The sequence below is a fragment of the Bacillus rossius genome, chromosome 8 (genome assembly GCF_032445375.1).
Source record: "Bacillus rossius redtenbacheri isolate Brsri chromosome 8, Brsri_v3, whole genome shotgun sequence".
Taxonomy (NCBI): domain Eukaryota; kingdom Metazoa; phylum Arthropoda; class Insecta; order Phasmatodea; family Bacillidae; genus Bacillus; species Bacillus rossius.
Window position 1 is genome coordinate 69,982,872 of NC_086336.1, and position 16,615 is coordinate 69,999,486.

The window sequence follows — 16,615 nt, forward strand, 5'->3', positions numbered from 1 at the left end:
AACACGTACCACCCATAACTAAATAATTTATTTGCAAACAATGTTAACGGCTTTCTTCTCATGACACAACAAGAAGAGATTTAGTTTAGAATTCACACACAAAAGGGCTACATATAGCTGTCCATGTGAAAAGCACTCAACACTCAAATCTATACCTGCATGTGCTTAATTTATTGTCATTGAAATAGTTGTAAAGAGAAATGAAGTCAATTAAATTGAAATGGTATATCCATTGGTATTAATGGAATCCCCAAAATCAAAATGATCAATCATATATGAAATGGTGTAAAGATAATCTAAATTAAATGTATAAGTTAGCTATAATATTTAATTTGCTAAGGATCAATAGGTACTACCTCAGTCAAAGTAGCTTCGAAAAATACTCATTATTTATGAACCAATTTAGAAAGATAAAATTGGTTACTGTGCATTATCCTTAAAAGATGGACATAAGCCTTTGTGGACATTTCTGCAAGCCTTTTCACGACCTACAATTCTGTAGTAATGAAGTCTATATATGAGTCATGAGTAAGTCAGCATAACCCATTTAAGGACTCTAAAAGTGTTATTCTAAGACTTGATTACAAAACATTGAGATATCTCTAATATTTAAAAATTAAATATGAATTTATTATACACATACCCTCTGGAAAAAAACTCTCTAAATAATGGTGAAAATCACATTACAATCCATTGTGTGGTTTAGAATAAGTAAGAGAATAGACCGACAGAAACGGACAGCAACTTTGTTTTACACTATTTAAAGATAACACGATACAACCATAAAATAAAATTTTTTATGTCTATTAAGTTTAAAAAATTCCAGTTGTACATTCACATAAAGAATAACATAATTTCAAATAAAAAATTAAGTTACTTACATGGAGGACAAGTTGAGTAATGAAAACCAACACACAATGTTCTAATGCTCCTTTAAAACAAGAAACTATATGATCTACCAAGTTTCTGGATTCATCAGTAAAAGAATTTTGATTGCACTATTATTTGTGTTGATGTCACGTAGAAAAAAAAGTTTAATTAAATACAATGAAAATATAACATGTATACAAAATTAAAAAAAACAGGTATTTATCTATCACACTTTGCACTTGGAAAAATAAACATTGCTGACAGAAGATCAACAAATTGTGGAATGTAATGTCGACATGATAAACAAATCTATTTTTTTTTTTTTTAAATAATATAATAATGATTTGGCGAAGCAATACCTGCGCAGGTCATGAGGTACCGGAGCGGCCTCGGGACGCACACGAAGCCACCTCCTGGAGTGGCAGAGGTGCGGGTGTCTGGGGGGGGGTTCCCCGGGCGGACGACATCCGGCACCCCTCCCGCCCGAGGCTCCCAAGGTCACTCGTACGCAGCTGGGCGGTGGAGGGGCGGGGAAGGGGGGGAGACTGTTGAGTAACCTCACCTGCACGGTGTCACCGCGCCTACTGCCGGCGCAAGGCGCGCTTGCCCCGGCTTCTCCCCCGCGCTCATGCGGCAAACATCAACAACAAAAAATCACAAATATTTGTAATGTAACCTCTTGCTTGGTCTACAGCAGTATATATCACAAACATTTTCACATGGCATAGTATGGAAGTATATATGAAATTCTACCAGATATTAACATGAACTTAATTTAATAGAAAGTTTCATAAAAAGAAACTAATTTCTATGTTCTGTTTCATATATTATTTGGATTCTGACTCTTCTATTTGAAGGAATTTATAGAATAAAATTCCAGACTTGGATTTGAGAAAAAGTGGATTTGACTCATAACTAATATTTGAAATAAACCTTCAACATTTCGTCTCCTGCACAGGATAGCCAATTTTTTTTAAAAGCACTAATTTGAAAAAAAAATTTTTTAATGTAAATGCCAAAAAATTTTATTAAGATTTCATGTAAAGGATAATACATTCTTCCATGAGCATAAAGCAAATTCAACTGCTCAGTTCACGCCATGCTTCAGAAACAGATGTCTGAAGTTCAAGTTCAACTTCAAGGTAGACTGCTATTACATCAGCAGTCCGCCTTCAACTTCAAAGTCGACCATTCATTACCTCATTAACATCTATTACGAAACTTCTATTCAGCAACCATCAAGGTGATACTTGTTTACTTCAGTCGCAAAGTTAGGAGCCAGAAATGTGCATCCACAGTATATTTCTTTAAGTATTTCATATAAGACCTAATATTTTTTTAAGCACACTGCGAATTTTAGTATAAAATAACATTTCCCCTCAAGATGTATTTTTGAAAAACAAATCATTACAGTACTTTAAAAATACTTAATCTTTCCCGTCCCTCAAATATTTTTGTGCTGTTTATTTTTTTTGCATCTCAAATTCTCCCGCCCCTCAAAAACTAGTGCTCTGGGCAAATGCCCGGTTGGCCCGTTTTTAAATTGGCACCTGGGTACACACACGTAATTTATCCTACACTGGCAACATTCCGGGTTTAACTCGGTTAAAATCACTCTGTAAGGTGCAGCCAACAAGTTATACACACAACTCACAACAATTTTTTAAGTTTTTAAAAAACCTTATATTATGTAAACTTTAGATGAGCGCAAGTAAGGCAAACAAACACACGCTGACCGTGAGAGAAAGTCGTCTCACGTGGCAATTATCTGGGTTTCACTCATCCAATATGAATATGTTAATGAGCCCCTGTCAGGACTGCCTTGCATCCGGATACTGGTGGCGCAGAAAACACTTGGCCCGACAGTGCAATAAAAAGTTACCTATTGAAAGCGTGCAACGTACTTCACCCCAGATGCTGCATTCTAAACAAGGCTAAAACACTTTCCTAGGAAGACCCCAAGGGCTAACCAAATAAAAACAAAAAGAGGGGGGGGGGGGGGGGTTTATTTTTCATAATTCATTTTCTTTTATGAGAAAGTTCAATGTTGTCATGTAATGATAAAAGGAAGAACACCATTTACAAAAAAAAAAATTAAATAGTTTGTGAATGTTGGTAACAAATTTTCCATAACTACAGTTCCTTGCCCCCAATAGCACTTTGAACAGCCAAGTAAAAAAAAAAAATAATGGCTGGGAAAAACCAGTAAGTGCTAACGCACAGAGGCCCGACAAACTGGAAAATGAGGGGACGTATCCCTCTCCGAAATTCTGCACTAGAGATACTTTCGCTTTGGCAGTTGCACTTCAAATTCACATATTCTTATATTCCTTGTAAAGTAACAATTTAATATGTTGTCAAATTAAAAACAAATGGCTGGGAAAAAAAAATTGTGAACAGTTATAAATTTTTCGGGCAGACGATTCTAAAATGCATCTTCCCTCTCCAAACCTCCCTCGAAACGAAATCCTGCTCCTTGCTTGAAGAGACCGGCAGAGCACCGAGGTCACAGATGCGTGGCTGCTCGGTTGAAGTGATGATGTGGCCAGATAACTCGCCCATGATCAACAACTTTATACAAGCACAAGAAAGTCTTCACAGGATGGCGTTGATTTTGTCTTTTTTTGATGTACCCTTTTAATCTCTCACCAAGAAGCCCCAGTATAATAATATTAGTGAAAAAAATATAAGAATCATAGTTTTCTGACCCTACACCATAGTTACTGCCACGAGAATGACGCTGGCATACATTCGGATCATCAGGAAACCGCGGGTGCCAAGATTTTGAGAACCACAGCAATCTTAACTTCTTAAGTCTTACACCAATAAAAAAAAAATTAAGTTTACCTAATTATTTGTGGAGCAAAAAATCAAAAACTTTACAAGCTGAAGGCATGACTCCGTCCTTTATTTTGCTGTCTGACGGAAGTCAGCAGATAGAGTAACGCCATGCTTCAAGCCATGGAGCACAAACACTAGAGAAAAACCTAACCCCAGGAAGACAGAACAAAACATAAAAACCTAGACAAGAATCAAACATAAATAAATAAAAGGGAAAGTTAAATATAACCACCAATAACACACACTTTTACTTATTCTCATTTATTATAAGCAAACATAATTCATACAAAACAAACACACAACCTACGTCATTCATGAGTACACATTAAAGTAAACAGAAAAAAAAATTTATCACATGATCAAAAAGTTTATGTAGCTGCACAAAAATATCAACCACAACAAAAATGGCTATAAAAATAAAAAGCTTTTTTTTTTCATTCTGTTTTACGATATAGATCACTTGTCAACAAAACAGGAACACTTTGGGATCATGGTAGTGAAGGATTAGCGATCCCACCAGATCATCAAGTATCAGAATTATTTATGAAAGTCAAATACTTTTCAAATCAAACTTTAACATACCTTGAACCACAGATTTGAGGAGTAGTAGTTCAAGAAAAATTAATGCAAAATATAGATAAATATAGATAAAAATAAATAAAGAATTTTTAAAAAATGCTAATCATTATCATAGATTATTTGTTACAAATAAAAATGATATATCTTTGTATAATATTGTACAAAAACAAAGCCATTTTTCTCAATAAATCATCTAAGCTCTATATGTTAACATTTTTCATTAAAAAAATTTTTTTATGATTTACATTTGATATATTAATTGATAAAAAATAATTTAATAAAGAAGTTTATATTTGAAGTGTTACGTTTAAATGAATATCAAATTATTCAGACTATTGAATATCAAGTAATTCACAAATATTAAATTTTTTTTTAGAATACTCACAAACTCCTATTTTTTATGATAAGATTGTGATACAATTAATTTGATTGGTTAGTGAGGAGTTAAGTTTCCCACCAACTTTCAAGCGTGACCACTATAATCAATGTTATCATCACAACCAAAGGCAGGATGACAAACTGAATGATGCAAGCTATATAAAGTAAATAAGATCAAGTACCATGAAAAATGATAAACTATGGCGCACATTAAAACTGTGATTCATACAGCGATTCAAATCGCAAACACATCACAGCTTGCTACTAACTAGAACAATGAAAATATGTGTGTTAAAAAATATCTGTAGCACTCTGGAAAAACATTACATGAAATCATTCTGTCCAAGAGCTAGCTAGACCAATTTTGATTTTTTTGGAAAATGATCCTATAATTTTGGGACACATGTAACTGGCTAGTAAATTTAAAATGAAAAAAAAAAATATATATATAATAGGCTAAATAAAAATAAAAAAATCATTTCACAAACACTGCAAATAAACTGCCAATAAATCTCGACTTTTAACAAGTAAATGTACCTAATAAAGATGACCATACAATGCCAACTGCTAACTGAACTAATGTATGACCTAATACGGCTGTACTCTTAAGAAGTTAGTCTTCAATATTATATATTATGTAGTATAGTGTCAGCCTGTTGTTATGCCAGCCAGTTACAGTGTCAAACAATTTGAATCACTCAACTGTTTGGCTGGTACTCCAAATTCACAATAAACAAATAAATTATAAAATCGTCATAAATACTATGACTATCAATACTGGACTTGTAAACATAATAAATTATGGTGACGCTCTAGACTCAAAATTTGTGATAACAATTTCATTTTTGGAATTTTACAACAACCTAGTGTTTAGTGACACACTCGTGGCTTTTAAACAACTATTTTCAGTAACGCACAGTAGAGAAATTTTAACACCAAACACACAAATAGTATATACCAAATACATCAATTTTAGCTCATATTTTTACAAAAATTTGAGCAAGAAGCGTTTCTAACAGATATCTATTGATATTTTCCATGCATTGTAAAGATACAATGCAAGCAAGAAAACTGTTCAGACACACAAACAAGCAAATTAAAAAAAACACAAGAAAATTAAAAACATGAACGAAAAGGGAATATGCGATGAAAAAAAGAACTGAACTTTAGGAGAGACAAGAAAAAAAAATGGCCAACACAATTTTCAGGAAAATTAACCGACTTTTCTCCTACCACTAAACCCAGTTCATAAACCCACACAAGAACATGCTACAAAATAACATAAATGTTCTGAATTTACTATGCCAAAAAACTTCCAGGCACAGAACTGACATCATCTCTGCAATTTTACAATGCCCACTCATTGCATTTGTGCCATTTCAGGCCTTGCGTGTTCAATAACCTAACCTCTACTCCTATCTTTAAACATGAGTCCCTAGTTGTGATTCATTCCCCCTTTTTTTAAATCTTAATTTTTTTCTTAGAAGATTTATATCATCCGGCCTTAAATATTAACTTTACAATGGAGTGTTTCTCTTGCAATAAATATTCATCATTTGTCTATAGTAAGTACAATGACTGCAACTATCTTGATTTTTGTAACTCTATTAAAAATCATGACTGGTCAAATCTTTATAACTCCTCTGATAAAAATAAAATACAGTTTGCATCACTCATACACCAAGAAGACCACTGTATATATGTAATGTTCCAACATTCGTATTGAGGATATGGCTGTCCAGGAAATTTGAGCATCTTAAATACAAAAATGTACTTTTTAAAAATATTTTTTAACTTCAAATGAAATGAGAGTACACCCATAGCACATTTAGCAAAGAATTATGCAAAACATTTATATATACAACTCTATACAAAACTGAAATCACTCTTAGTACAAAATTAGTTTACTTTTTTAAAAAAAAAGTTTCCTTAACTCCATTTAACCCATGAAAATGTGCCGAATGTTGAAAGTCTGCACACACTAGGCAAGGACAAACAAAATCACACTTTCAAAAAACACACACAAGACAAATTCTTAGTTACCTACATGTTTAATCTCCTAACAAACATGCATAAAAAATGAGACCAAAATAAACATATGTACGTATCTAACACTGTTTATAGAATGATTCCAGAAATATTCATTGAAATAAAATCCTAAAAATAATAAACCAAAATTTTGATTTTCAGTTAAAAAAAGTTAAAAAAATATATTATGGCACTAACATCAGGAAGGGTAAAAAAACCATGATTACGAGCAATTAATTTGTACTCAAAAGAAACCGGTTAAACTGAACCATTATACTATCAATGCATAGAATTATAAAAGAAATTCAAATCAATCTAATCATATCATTGCATAAACACTACAGTCATGTTAACAATATTCACATTACAAAACACTTGGTACAGTTTAGTTCCATGCTGAAAAAAGGTAACTATTACCTTTCTTTTGTTGCAAAAAGTATGCTAGTGACAATATCACTACTATAATTAAATTATATAAAGAAATTTGTGTTAATTATTTATGAAATTCACACAAAAGTCATATCCCTCCAATAAGCCTCCTTTTAAAAAGTGGAAATTGTAAACAAATTTTCAGTGCTTGAAGGTGCAGATGGAATAGCAAAGTTCAACTGTTTAAACATTGCATTTTAAGTTATAGCAGCACACAAATGTGAAGACTCCAGTGAAAATTTGTATTATAAAGATAGCACAACACTGACATGAAATTTTACAAGAATGTAAATTACAAAATTGTTTAAAACACTACCAATATGATTATGTGTTGTGTAAAAATAAATATACAAAAAAGAGAGAGCTGCAATTAAAAAAATAGTATCTATTATTATCATTTTTGTGAAACCATGATAACAAACATGAAGGTTTATTTTATCAGGAAAAAAGTATTTCGTACCAATTTCTGAACAATTAATTGCAGTGAAACAGACAAATGTTTCATTCTGTCTACAGTACTCGAACTGAACTTCACATCTTGCATTACTTAAATACAACAAGAATAATTTTGTACAATGGAACCCTGGGAATGTTCTTAATTATTTATTATTTACAGTGTTACTTAATACTTACTGGCATTACTTAGCAGGTTAGTCAAATTTTAAAAATTTAACTACGAATACAAATATTAATACACTATACAAAAAATCACTGCAGCAAAATAAAAATCATTTATCAGAGATTCTCAAAACACTTAATATCAATATTGTACTACATTACTAAACTAATATAGTGTCTAAATAAACTATTTTTAGTTTCATAAAAAAAATATATGGCTTCCGAAACACATACCTGGAGAAAACCAAGTTAACAATTTTTAATCATTAAAAAACAACTGCAGTGAGAGACAATCTTTAACTACAGGATATGTACACAGAGTGAAACTGAAGTTGCCAACATTATCAACATGGCCATAAGGAATGCTTCTCGAAAACAAGACATTTAACAACAAGACATTTAATACCAAGAAATAATACGACAAAACCTATTTTTTAACGGCATGTATTTATAATGTAATAGTCTAGATTATGCAAGAAAATTAGAAACTTATATAAGAAAGAGTCACATTTCTTAGTTTTTTGGCTTTAGGTAGCTATTTCATGAACTTGTGCATCAACGTAGAGGTATGTTGCATAACCCCATTCTATCTGCCGTGCGAGACAGATATTCCCGTTTACTACAGTGCATATTTAGCTTGACTATAATTACTGCCAAGAACTATACACTGATAATTTGTTCTCCGTCTAGTCACTTACAATCAAATCCATTTCTTTCTTTCGAGGGAGTAAATTCCAATGTATTTTTCCTTGCTCAGCTTAAACGGCTTGATATACACATCCTAGCAATCATTACCTTTGTGCAAAATAACTTCACTCCTAAATGACATCGCTAGATATATTCGTCCGGGTTTTGCTGGATTAGCATGCCAAAGAAACCATGGGAATATTTGCAGAACATTCTAAGATACGGAATAAAACTCTACTGAATAAATATGATACTTAAATGTTCCATGATACTAATTTCTCCAATACAGTGTCATTTTGACTGATAAATAATGCACGTTTTAAATACAATGATTTGTAATAAATATGTCTAACTTTTCGGAACAAATAAAATAAATCTGTTAAGTATTTGTGTCTTTGAAAAATGTACTAATGTCGTAATGTAAAAATTAGTAGTAACTAATAACAGTTGCAAGATTTAAAAAAACTAAACTTTTCCAATATGATTTTATTAAATTGTGGTACACAGGTCATGCAAAATAAATTTCATTTAATTTAATATTGAAAAGATTACGTATTTCATATTTGTCATTACAGTTAAGTTTTGATTGAAAATGCTGATTAGTTTCATGATTTTAATTGCATTTCAGTGATTTGTGGTGTATTAACTCGAATTTATATGGTGTATAGGCACGCTTTTTGGTGTTTTTCAGGTTTCAAATTATTTGACCATATGTATTGTTGCAACGCTGCTAGAGATGTGGCATGCCAGCTTGCGGGATTCCAAGGGATAACCCCACCTCCTTGTGGACACAGGTAACACCCGTCCCTCCTCCCTGCCCTCGTAACAAGTATCTTCCATTAGTGGGCGGCTTTCTGACAACCACGCCCCTGTCCCGCTGAGTCTGGGGTGCCTTGCTGTCTGGAACATCACGCTGGTCCTGGGAGCACCATCGCGTGAGGTGGCATGACTCGGGACGCCCCTGTTCTCGCAGTTTCAAACGTCACGCGACACTTCAGAGGGTTTCCGAGAGACCTTTCCCCGGGCAACGCCGGCAGGTGTGTAGGGCGGGGCCGACCTGCGGAGTGAGAGAGAGGCTGGTGGCGATACTGGCGAGTTCTCGGGGCGACGCAAGAGGGGGGAGTGAGCCCTTTGACGAGCGACAGTAAGTGATGAGTGACAGGTTTCGTGTTCGAAGATCGGAGCACCGGGGACCGAGTTGCGGCGTGGCGGACGAAAAGTGCGAAGCAGTGTGTCGGGATCGAAGTGCGTGGCAAGAACGAACAGTAGAGAGAGCTACTACCAAGCCGAGCTCCAGTGGAGAGAATAAATAGTGGACTCATTAAAGTGTCATTATTAGTTTATAAATAAACTCTAGTTAATAAATTTGGGCTATCCTTTTCCTTTCTGTATTCCCACCCGTAACAAGTATGTTACAAAAAAAAAAAAACACACCTGTAGCAAGATAATATCCAGCAAAAACCATGTGATTGTCATGGTTTCTATATCTCCATCTTATACTCAACGTTAATTTTGAGTAAGTAGACTCAAACAATTAGTCAAATGAAAACTTAAAATAACACTTAATTAACTATTAGTATTTAAAACAACAGCAAAAAATTGTAAATGGATGGAATGTTCATTATTCATGCATGAATTATACCGTTCCTATTTTCTAATATTATCTAACCTTGAGAAGGTAATTCACATTCAGTAAATGAAGAAACTACTTTCTTAATATCATCCAGCTGACAAGCAACCTGTGCCTCAGACATGTAAACCAAAAGTGCAAATAAAGTTACAAAAAAAACCAAAATGACATAACTACAACTTGTAGCCCAATCTGCAAATTTCATTAAATTACTATCATTTCACCCAAAAATATACAAAAAATAAATCACACTCACTAATCATTACCCACAGTACAATATATATTTATACAGGAATACAACAAAAACTAATTATTTTCCCCCAACACTTTCTTGTTCAAGTCAAAGTTCTTTAATCCGACATGTCCACGCTCACATGTGCCAGCTTAGCGACGTAGCCAGATTATCGAACGTACGTGTGTACAATACATACAGAGTTGTAGTATTGTGTAAACAAGATAAGCAACCAGCTTGAAAACAGAAAACACTGTACAAAATTGAAAACTGATAAGTCACGATAAACACTAAAAACACGGACAGCAGGACAACAAACGCTCAACCAAACGAAACCTGGGCATGAGTGGCACGCTCTGTGCTGGATTACCGAACGTGGTGAACCATAGCGCCAGATGAAAGAGGGTTGACTACTTGTTTTCTTCAGCCACGTTTATTATTTACAACACCACATATTATTTAACGTTATAACGGATACATAAGAAATTTTTAACATTCCAAAAATATAATATTTAAATTAAAAATTCAAAAACAAATTTCCAAAACTTAAGTGCAAGGCTTTTAAAAAAATATATAAAAAAAAAATACACAGACACTCTCTTAAGAACAAAATGGTAAAATTATTTGAGATTTCCAAACGGTAACTCTAGAATATAATGATCAGATCTACACACATTTGAAAAAAATTATGTACAATATTAAATCACGTTCAGAACTTCCTTTGAAAATAATATTTTATGCTTTCAATACCACACATAAAAATTTAATTTGAAAGAAATATATTTAAATGGGCAAAATTACACCGGTAACATGCACAATGTTTCTGTTTCCTTTACAAAAGTAAATGTGGTCATATTGTCACTTTTTTTTAATGAAAACATTGCCAGTTACGAATAACACTATTCTGCTAGAACCACGTATTGACATATCATCTACCAGCTGGCTGTTACAATGTTTTAGAGGTACTCTGAGCGATGCCGATAAGTCTAGGAAGGAGGAACGGCTAAGGCCAACACTGGCCTGAGAAGACATATATTATTTTTTTATGGCACAAAGGTGTACTGCATTTCCTTATGCCCCTTTGACATTCCTTAAGAAAAATTTTCAAACCTAAAATTATACATTATAACACACTTACTAGCATTCTTCAACACAACTTTTAACAAACTTTTTTGCTTTAATCAAAAATAAACTTCATTAAAAACAAATAATCTCAAAGCAATAACAAATAAAACTTTCACCTATTTGAACAATGTTATAAACTACACTTAATAAACAAAATTCTCAACAAACAGCAAAATAAAATAAGAAGCTGCAACATATTTCATAAATGCATCAAAGTATGTACAAACCAGAAAAAAAAAAATTATAGTTGAGTATATAACAATAGTAGCAACAAAGACCCTAATTTAATAAAATATGATCTATGGAGTACATGAATGGAGTATTTGCATAATTATTTAATATCTAGCTGCTGGTTGCTTACACAATATAATAACTTATGCTATACCACAATACCATTAAATCAAAATTTTCAAAACATTATATGTTGGTGACACTTGGACCAAAGTGTACAAATAAAAATAATCTATCTAACCAAAGTAAAATCCCAAAGGTTGAAATCAAAGTTTCTGTTCAGTTCTAAAAAAGCACAATTTTCAGAGTCATACATTATGATCTCTTTACTAAATTCTTATTTATAGAAACTACACATGTATAATTATAAAATCCAACATAAATAGGAAAGGAGAAAAAAATTTTTTTGAAAGAATTTATGAACACTAACCTAAACAATACAACTAACTTAAGCCATGTCTTATTTCTAAAAAAAAAAAAAAAAAAAAAAAGAAAACCTGTCATAGCTGCAAACGATTAATTTTATCAATACTGGAGACAAAACTAGAAAACAAATTGAGCAAAAAAAATAGAAAATAAGGATTCAAGAATTAATTAAAATTAATATAATAATGTTGAAGGAACTGTTAATATAGTGTGCCTGATGCCACAAGCTTAACACTTCTGTGTTTACATAGTCATACTAAAAGATACACTGCTTCCTCCGAACACACAATCTATGTAGCATTGTAATTCTGTAACCAGCATTATACTGTTCAACCATCCACACCCACTGATAACTAAAATTGCGCAACTCTGCGTTATAACAACAAAGATGAGTTTTTGAATTTTAAATTTTGTTTCCATCAGCAAGTATGACTCTGTAAACCCATTCTCCAAACACTGAGAAAAACTTAAACCTCTGTTAATTTATGCCACTCATCAAGAGAGAACCCAAAATAGTTCACTGGCCAAAAGACGACAACATTTTCCACGTGGAATCCCTGTCCTAGCGCACTAAAGCTGTCTTACTGAGCAGACCAACTGACCTACACCATGACCATACAGGTCTGAAGGGGAGAGAAGGTGCCATTTTCAATATTTTCTTTGCAATAACTTTCATTTAAGAACAAACACTTATCAGTAAGATCATAGATTAAATGAACATCTGATCACTAGAAGAAAAAAAAACACATAGTCAATTACTGTGGTCATCAAACAGGACTCCGATAGTTAACAGACTGTCAACAACGTGTATGCAGTTTTATCAGACGCTAACTTGAATCCCTTGTGGGACCAGCACACACGCCTCGGGAAAGGGTACGACAGGACAGCGTGAGCTCCCAGGCTCGGGGCTCGTCACAACTGGAGGTGTCCGGGGAAGGACTACGACAGGCTGGGGAAACACTGCCACCCAACCATCTCAACCCGTTCAGCTGACCTGCCGTTGGCTCGAAACAGAACCCCATCATGCTTATCCAGTCCATCAGTTACGGGGAATTACACCCAGCCATCTTGGGGTTTTCTTTCCATCCGTTTGCTATAATTACAGTTCTAAACTATTGGCGACTACAACTATCATGATAATTACACCAGTTCACAAGTGTTGACTTCCACAAGCAGACAAAGCCAAGTCCTACGCCATGACAAACCAAACAATTTAGCACGGAAGCTTTCTTTGCAAGTAGAATCAGAATATTTGAAACTGCAAGATGGCGTGGCCTAATCCCAATCAATTAACAGCAAGCAACAATCACGAATGACAGCATAATAAAATCCACGCTACTCCGACAGCTTCAGAAACTGTGTCGAGACATGAGCCACGCCTTATCAGAGTCAAATTTTCAAAAAAAATTCTTAACACATTATGATTATGGATTAAAAGTTCATGAATATGGAAATGGCTTCTCTCTCGCCCCCTCTTAAGGTACAGTAGAGCTGTTTGAAGTCTCGCACGAACATACGTAGACATCCAATAAATAATGAAGTCCACAGGACTTGGCCGGAAATGTCAATTTACTCAGCGACTGTATTTAGATGTGAAGCTTTGGCAAACAGTTTCACCATAATAAAAAAAATGAAAATCCAAGAGATTTTTTACCTCCCCTTGATAGCATTTCGCTGGCGGGAATATAATAAAACCAGCCTGACTTGTAAGTCCTATGTGGAAAATATGCCAGCACCGTTGCTGGCAGAGTATTCCCTTACAGAGAGATATGTACACCGCGTACAAAGTCCACTGTTTACACACAGTTCCTGAAACATTTCTACATGCGGCAATATAAATAGTAGTGCACTATGTGTTTGTTCTTTTCCGTCAAGATTTTAAAACTCTAAACTACTCGCCAAATTCATCGTCAGTTGGAACAGGTGACAGACAAGCTAAGTTTAAGTTTAATTCTATGAAGTTGTTGGCATGAATGACTGCCAAAAGTAAATTCTAAAATGTTCTACAGTGTGGCTAGCAAACCTGTGATAAAACCCAGACTTTTCCTTAACTTTTCAATGTTTGGAAAAATACTTTCCCTGGTCAAAAAGCATGTCCAACTATTTGGGATACGGTAAAAATAAAATTAATCTGTCATGTAATTTTGTGTCTGAAAAAATGTACTAACATTGTAACGCAAAAATTAGAAACTAATAACAATTTCAAGATTAAAAAGAAGTAATTTTTTTCTCTAATTTCTTGCATAAAGTGTGATACAAACTTTCACTTTATTGAATTAAATATTTAAAAGATTACATATTTGTCAAAAGAGTTAAGATTTGATAGAAAATTTCTGATTAGTTTCTTGATTATAGTTGCATTCTGATGCTTTGCGGTGTATTAACTTGAATTTCAGCGTCACGTGGTGATTAGACACGCTTTCCTGTGTTAGTATTTCAGTTTTATCGCGATTCACCATTTAATCTCGTCCCTAGCTATAATGTTAATTTTTCAGTAAACTTATTAAAAAAATATCCCCTGCCTACATGAGAAATTCCCTGACTCTTCCATGTTTTCCCTGTTGCTAGCCACCCTGCGTTCAGTTTTGTCGGTCACTCAGAAAGTCCTCGGCCAGAACTCGGAGGGTAGAAACACCTCCCAGCTCTCGTACTTGCCGGGGCTGCGTGGCTACAAGCGGTGCGGCTGTGCGTCGAGGAGCGCCCTCATCGGAAGCGGGAGTCGGCCGGGCGGGCGGGGCCGGACCCCGGGCGGGGGATGCGGTCCCGCAGGTAGGACAGCACGAAGGGCGTGCCCTTCTCCAGGATGGCGTGGCGCGGCTGCCGGAAGCAGTTGCCGACCAGGTCCAGGGAGCTGCAGACACACGCTCCCATCAGGTCGCGACACAGCTTCTCAAACACACGGTCACAGCTGAGCCCCTGCTGACGGCGTTCTCAAGGCACAAGGACATTCAGACATACACCTGGAGAAAACTCATTACAAGTATAAAATTATACATATTAATAGGTCAAGAGCAAAATATTTTTAAACTTAGCATGCAGCTAATTTTCTTAAGAGGATTTTACTGTATGTTGCAAATATCATCAAAATTATGCTGCAAATTATCTACTACTTTTAAAAAGTCGCACAGACATTCATAACTATGTTTCAGATAAGCGAGATTTCAAATTATTTGTTTTCAGGTTTCTTTGATAGTAATAGGAATTTCTTTATGGATCTCACACATAGTATGTACTTGGTATTCTTCATTACACAAAAATACTATTTTCAAGATTTTTTTTAGTTGTGCTAACTATATTTCTTTGAAAAAAAAATTGCTACAGTGTTTTTTAATTAAAAGGGTACATAATGCAAACATTTTACGTGAATAATTTCATCATATTCACTCACGAAAGGTTAATTTTCAGTGTTTCCACTACTGGATATTTATTGATGCCTAGCTTCTATTGTCTACTTTTCATTCAAAATATTTCTACATAAAAATCTGGAACTGGCAAAAAAAAAACTGAAGTTCCAACACATCAGATGAAGCAGTGCCGTAACGGGTAGATCTGGGCGGGATAGGGAATTATTTGAGTTAACAAATTTCCAAAATTTCCATACTATTTCAAAAGAAAAATATTGTCCTTTTTATTGTGTTGCCAAAATCTAGTGATAACATATTGAATGAGGCATGTAATTTTTCAAGGACCGCAAAATAATATATTAATTTTATTAAAACCGCAAAATGAAAACAAAAAGGCTAATTTGCTAAATGGTGACGAAATTAGCTTGTATTTACAATTTTATCTTAAGCTTAAGTTATTCACTAGTTTTAGATATTTACGACGGCCACTTTAGCACAACAGTTCCCGTTTTTTTTGTTCATACAGTCCATGGTCAAATCCAATTTTGGTTTTTATTTCTCCGATACTGGTACGTGACACTAAACAAACAAACAACTATTGATCAAGCGTTTAATACGACTAAAGCTTGTATTTTTAGTTGTGGATGAGCTTCGCTCTGCTACCATTTCGCTACAGTGGTAAAATAACTTTGGTTATTAAAAGTAATGTTCCAAATGCTTGTTTATGATCATGCCTGTGAATATTATTTGTGCCATCATTAATAGTTTGACAATGGTGAATTTTTGATCGCGTGCATGTACTGAATCAGGTTAGATGCACAGTTTTTTGAAAATTGTTTGTTGGCAACAAGTTACGCACACGGACGTGTACACCAAAAACGGAAAACTGTAGTTTATTTGCCGCCCCGTGTCCCGGGGAGGCGGCAGGCGTACCGCAGCCTGTCGAGGTTGCCCAGCTCCGGCGGGACCAGCGCGATGTTGTTGTCGGCGAGGTCGAGCGCGGCCAGGCGCGGCAGCCGTGCCAGGCCCGCCACGTCGATGGCCGTCAGCTGGTTGCCGCGGACGACCAGGATCTCCAGGCCCTGCAGCCCGAACACGCACGCCGGGATCTCCCGCAGCCTGCAAGCACACGTCGCACCCCGCCCCGACCTCGAGTCGTGTTCCAACCACTGACTGGCCACTGCTGTGTAGCGGGGC

At 34.9% G+C, this 16,615-nt stretch overlaps 1 protein-coding gene across 1 annotated transcript in view; it reads right to left on the reverse strand.

The window, feature by feature from the left end:
• Window positions 1-16,615, reverse strand: part of LOC134535231 (leucine-rich repeat-containing protein 40-like) — a 69,892-nt gene that overhangs the window by 26,209 nt on the left and 27,068 nt on the right. Inside the window, exons 10-11 of the mRNA XM_063374296.1 lie at window positions 16,352-16,537; window positions 1,230-14,925 (exon numbers count right to left, since the gene is read on the reverse strand). Coding sequence (XP_063230366.1) covers window positions 14,778-14,925; window positions 16,352-16,537 — 334 coding nt within the window. The 3' untranslated portion in view covers window positions 1,230-14,777. The remainder of the gene's footprint in view (window positions 1-1,229; window positions 14,926-16,351; window positions 16,538-16,615) is intronic.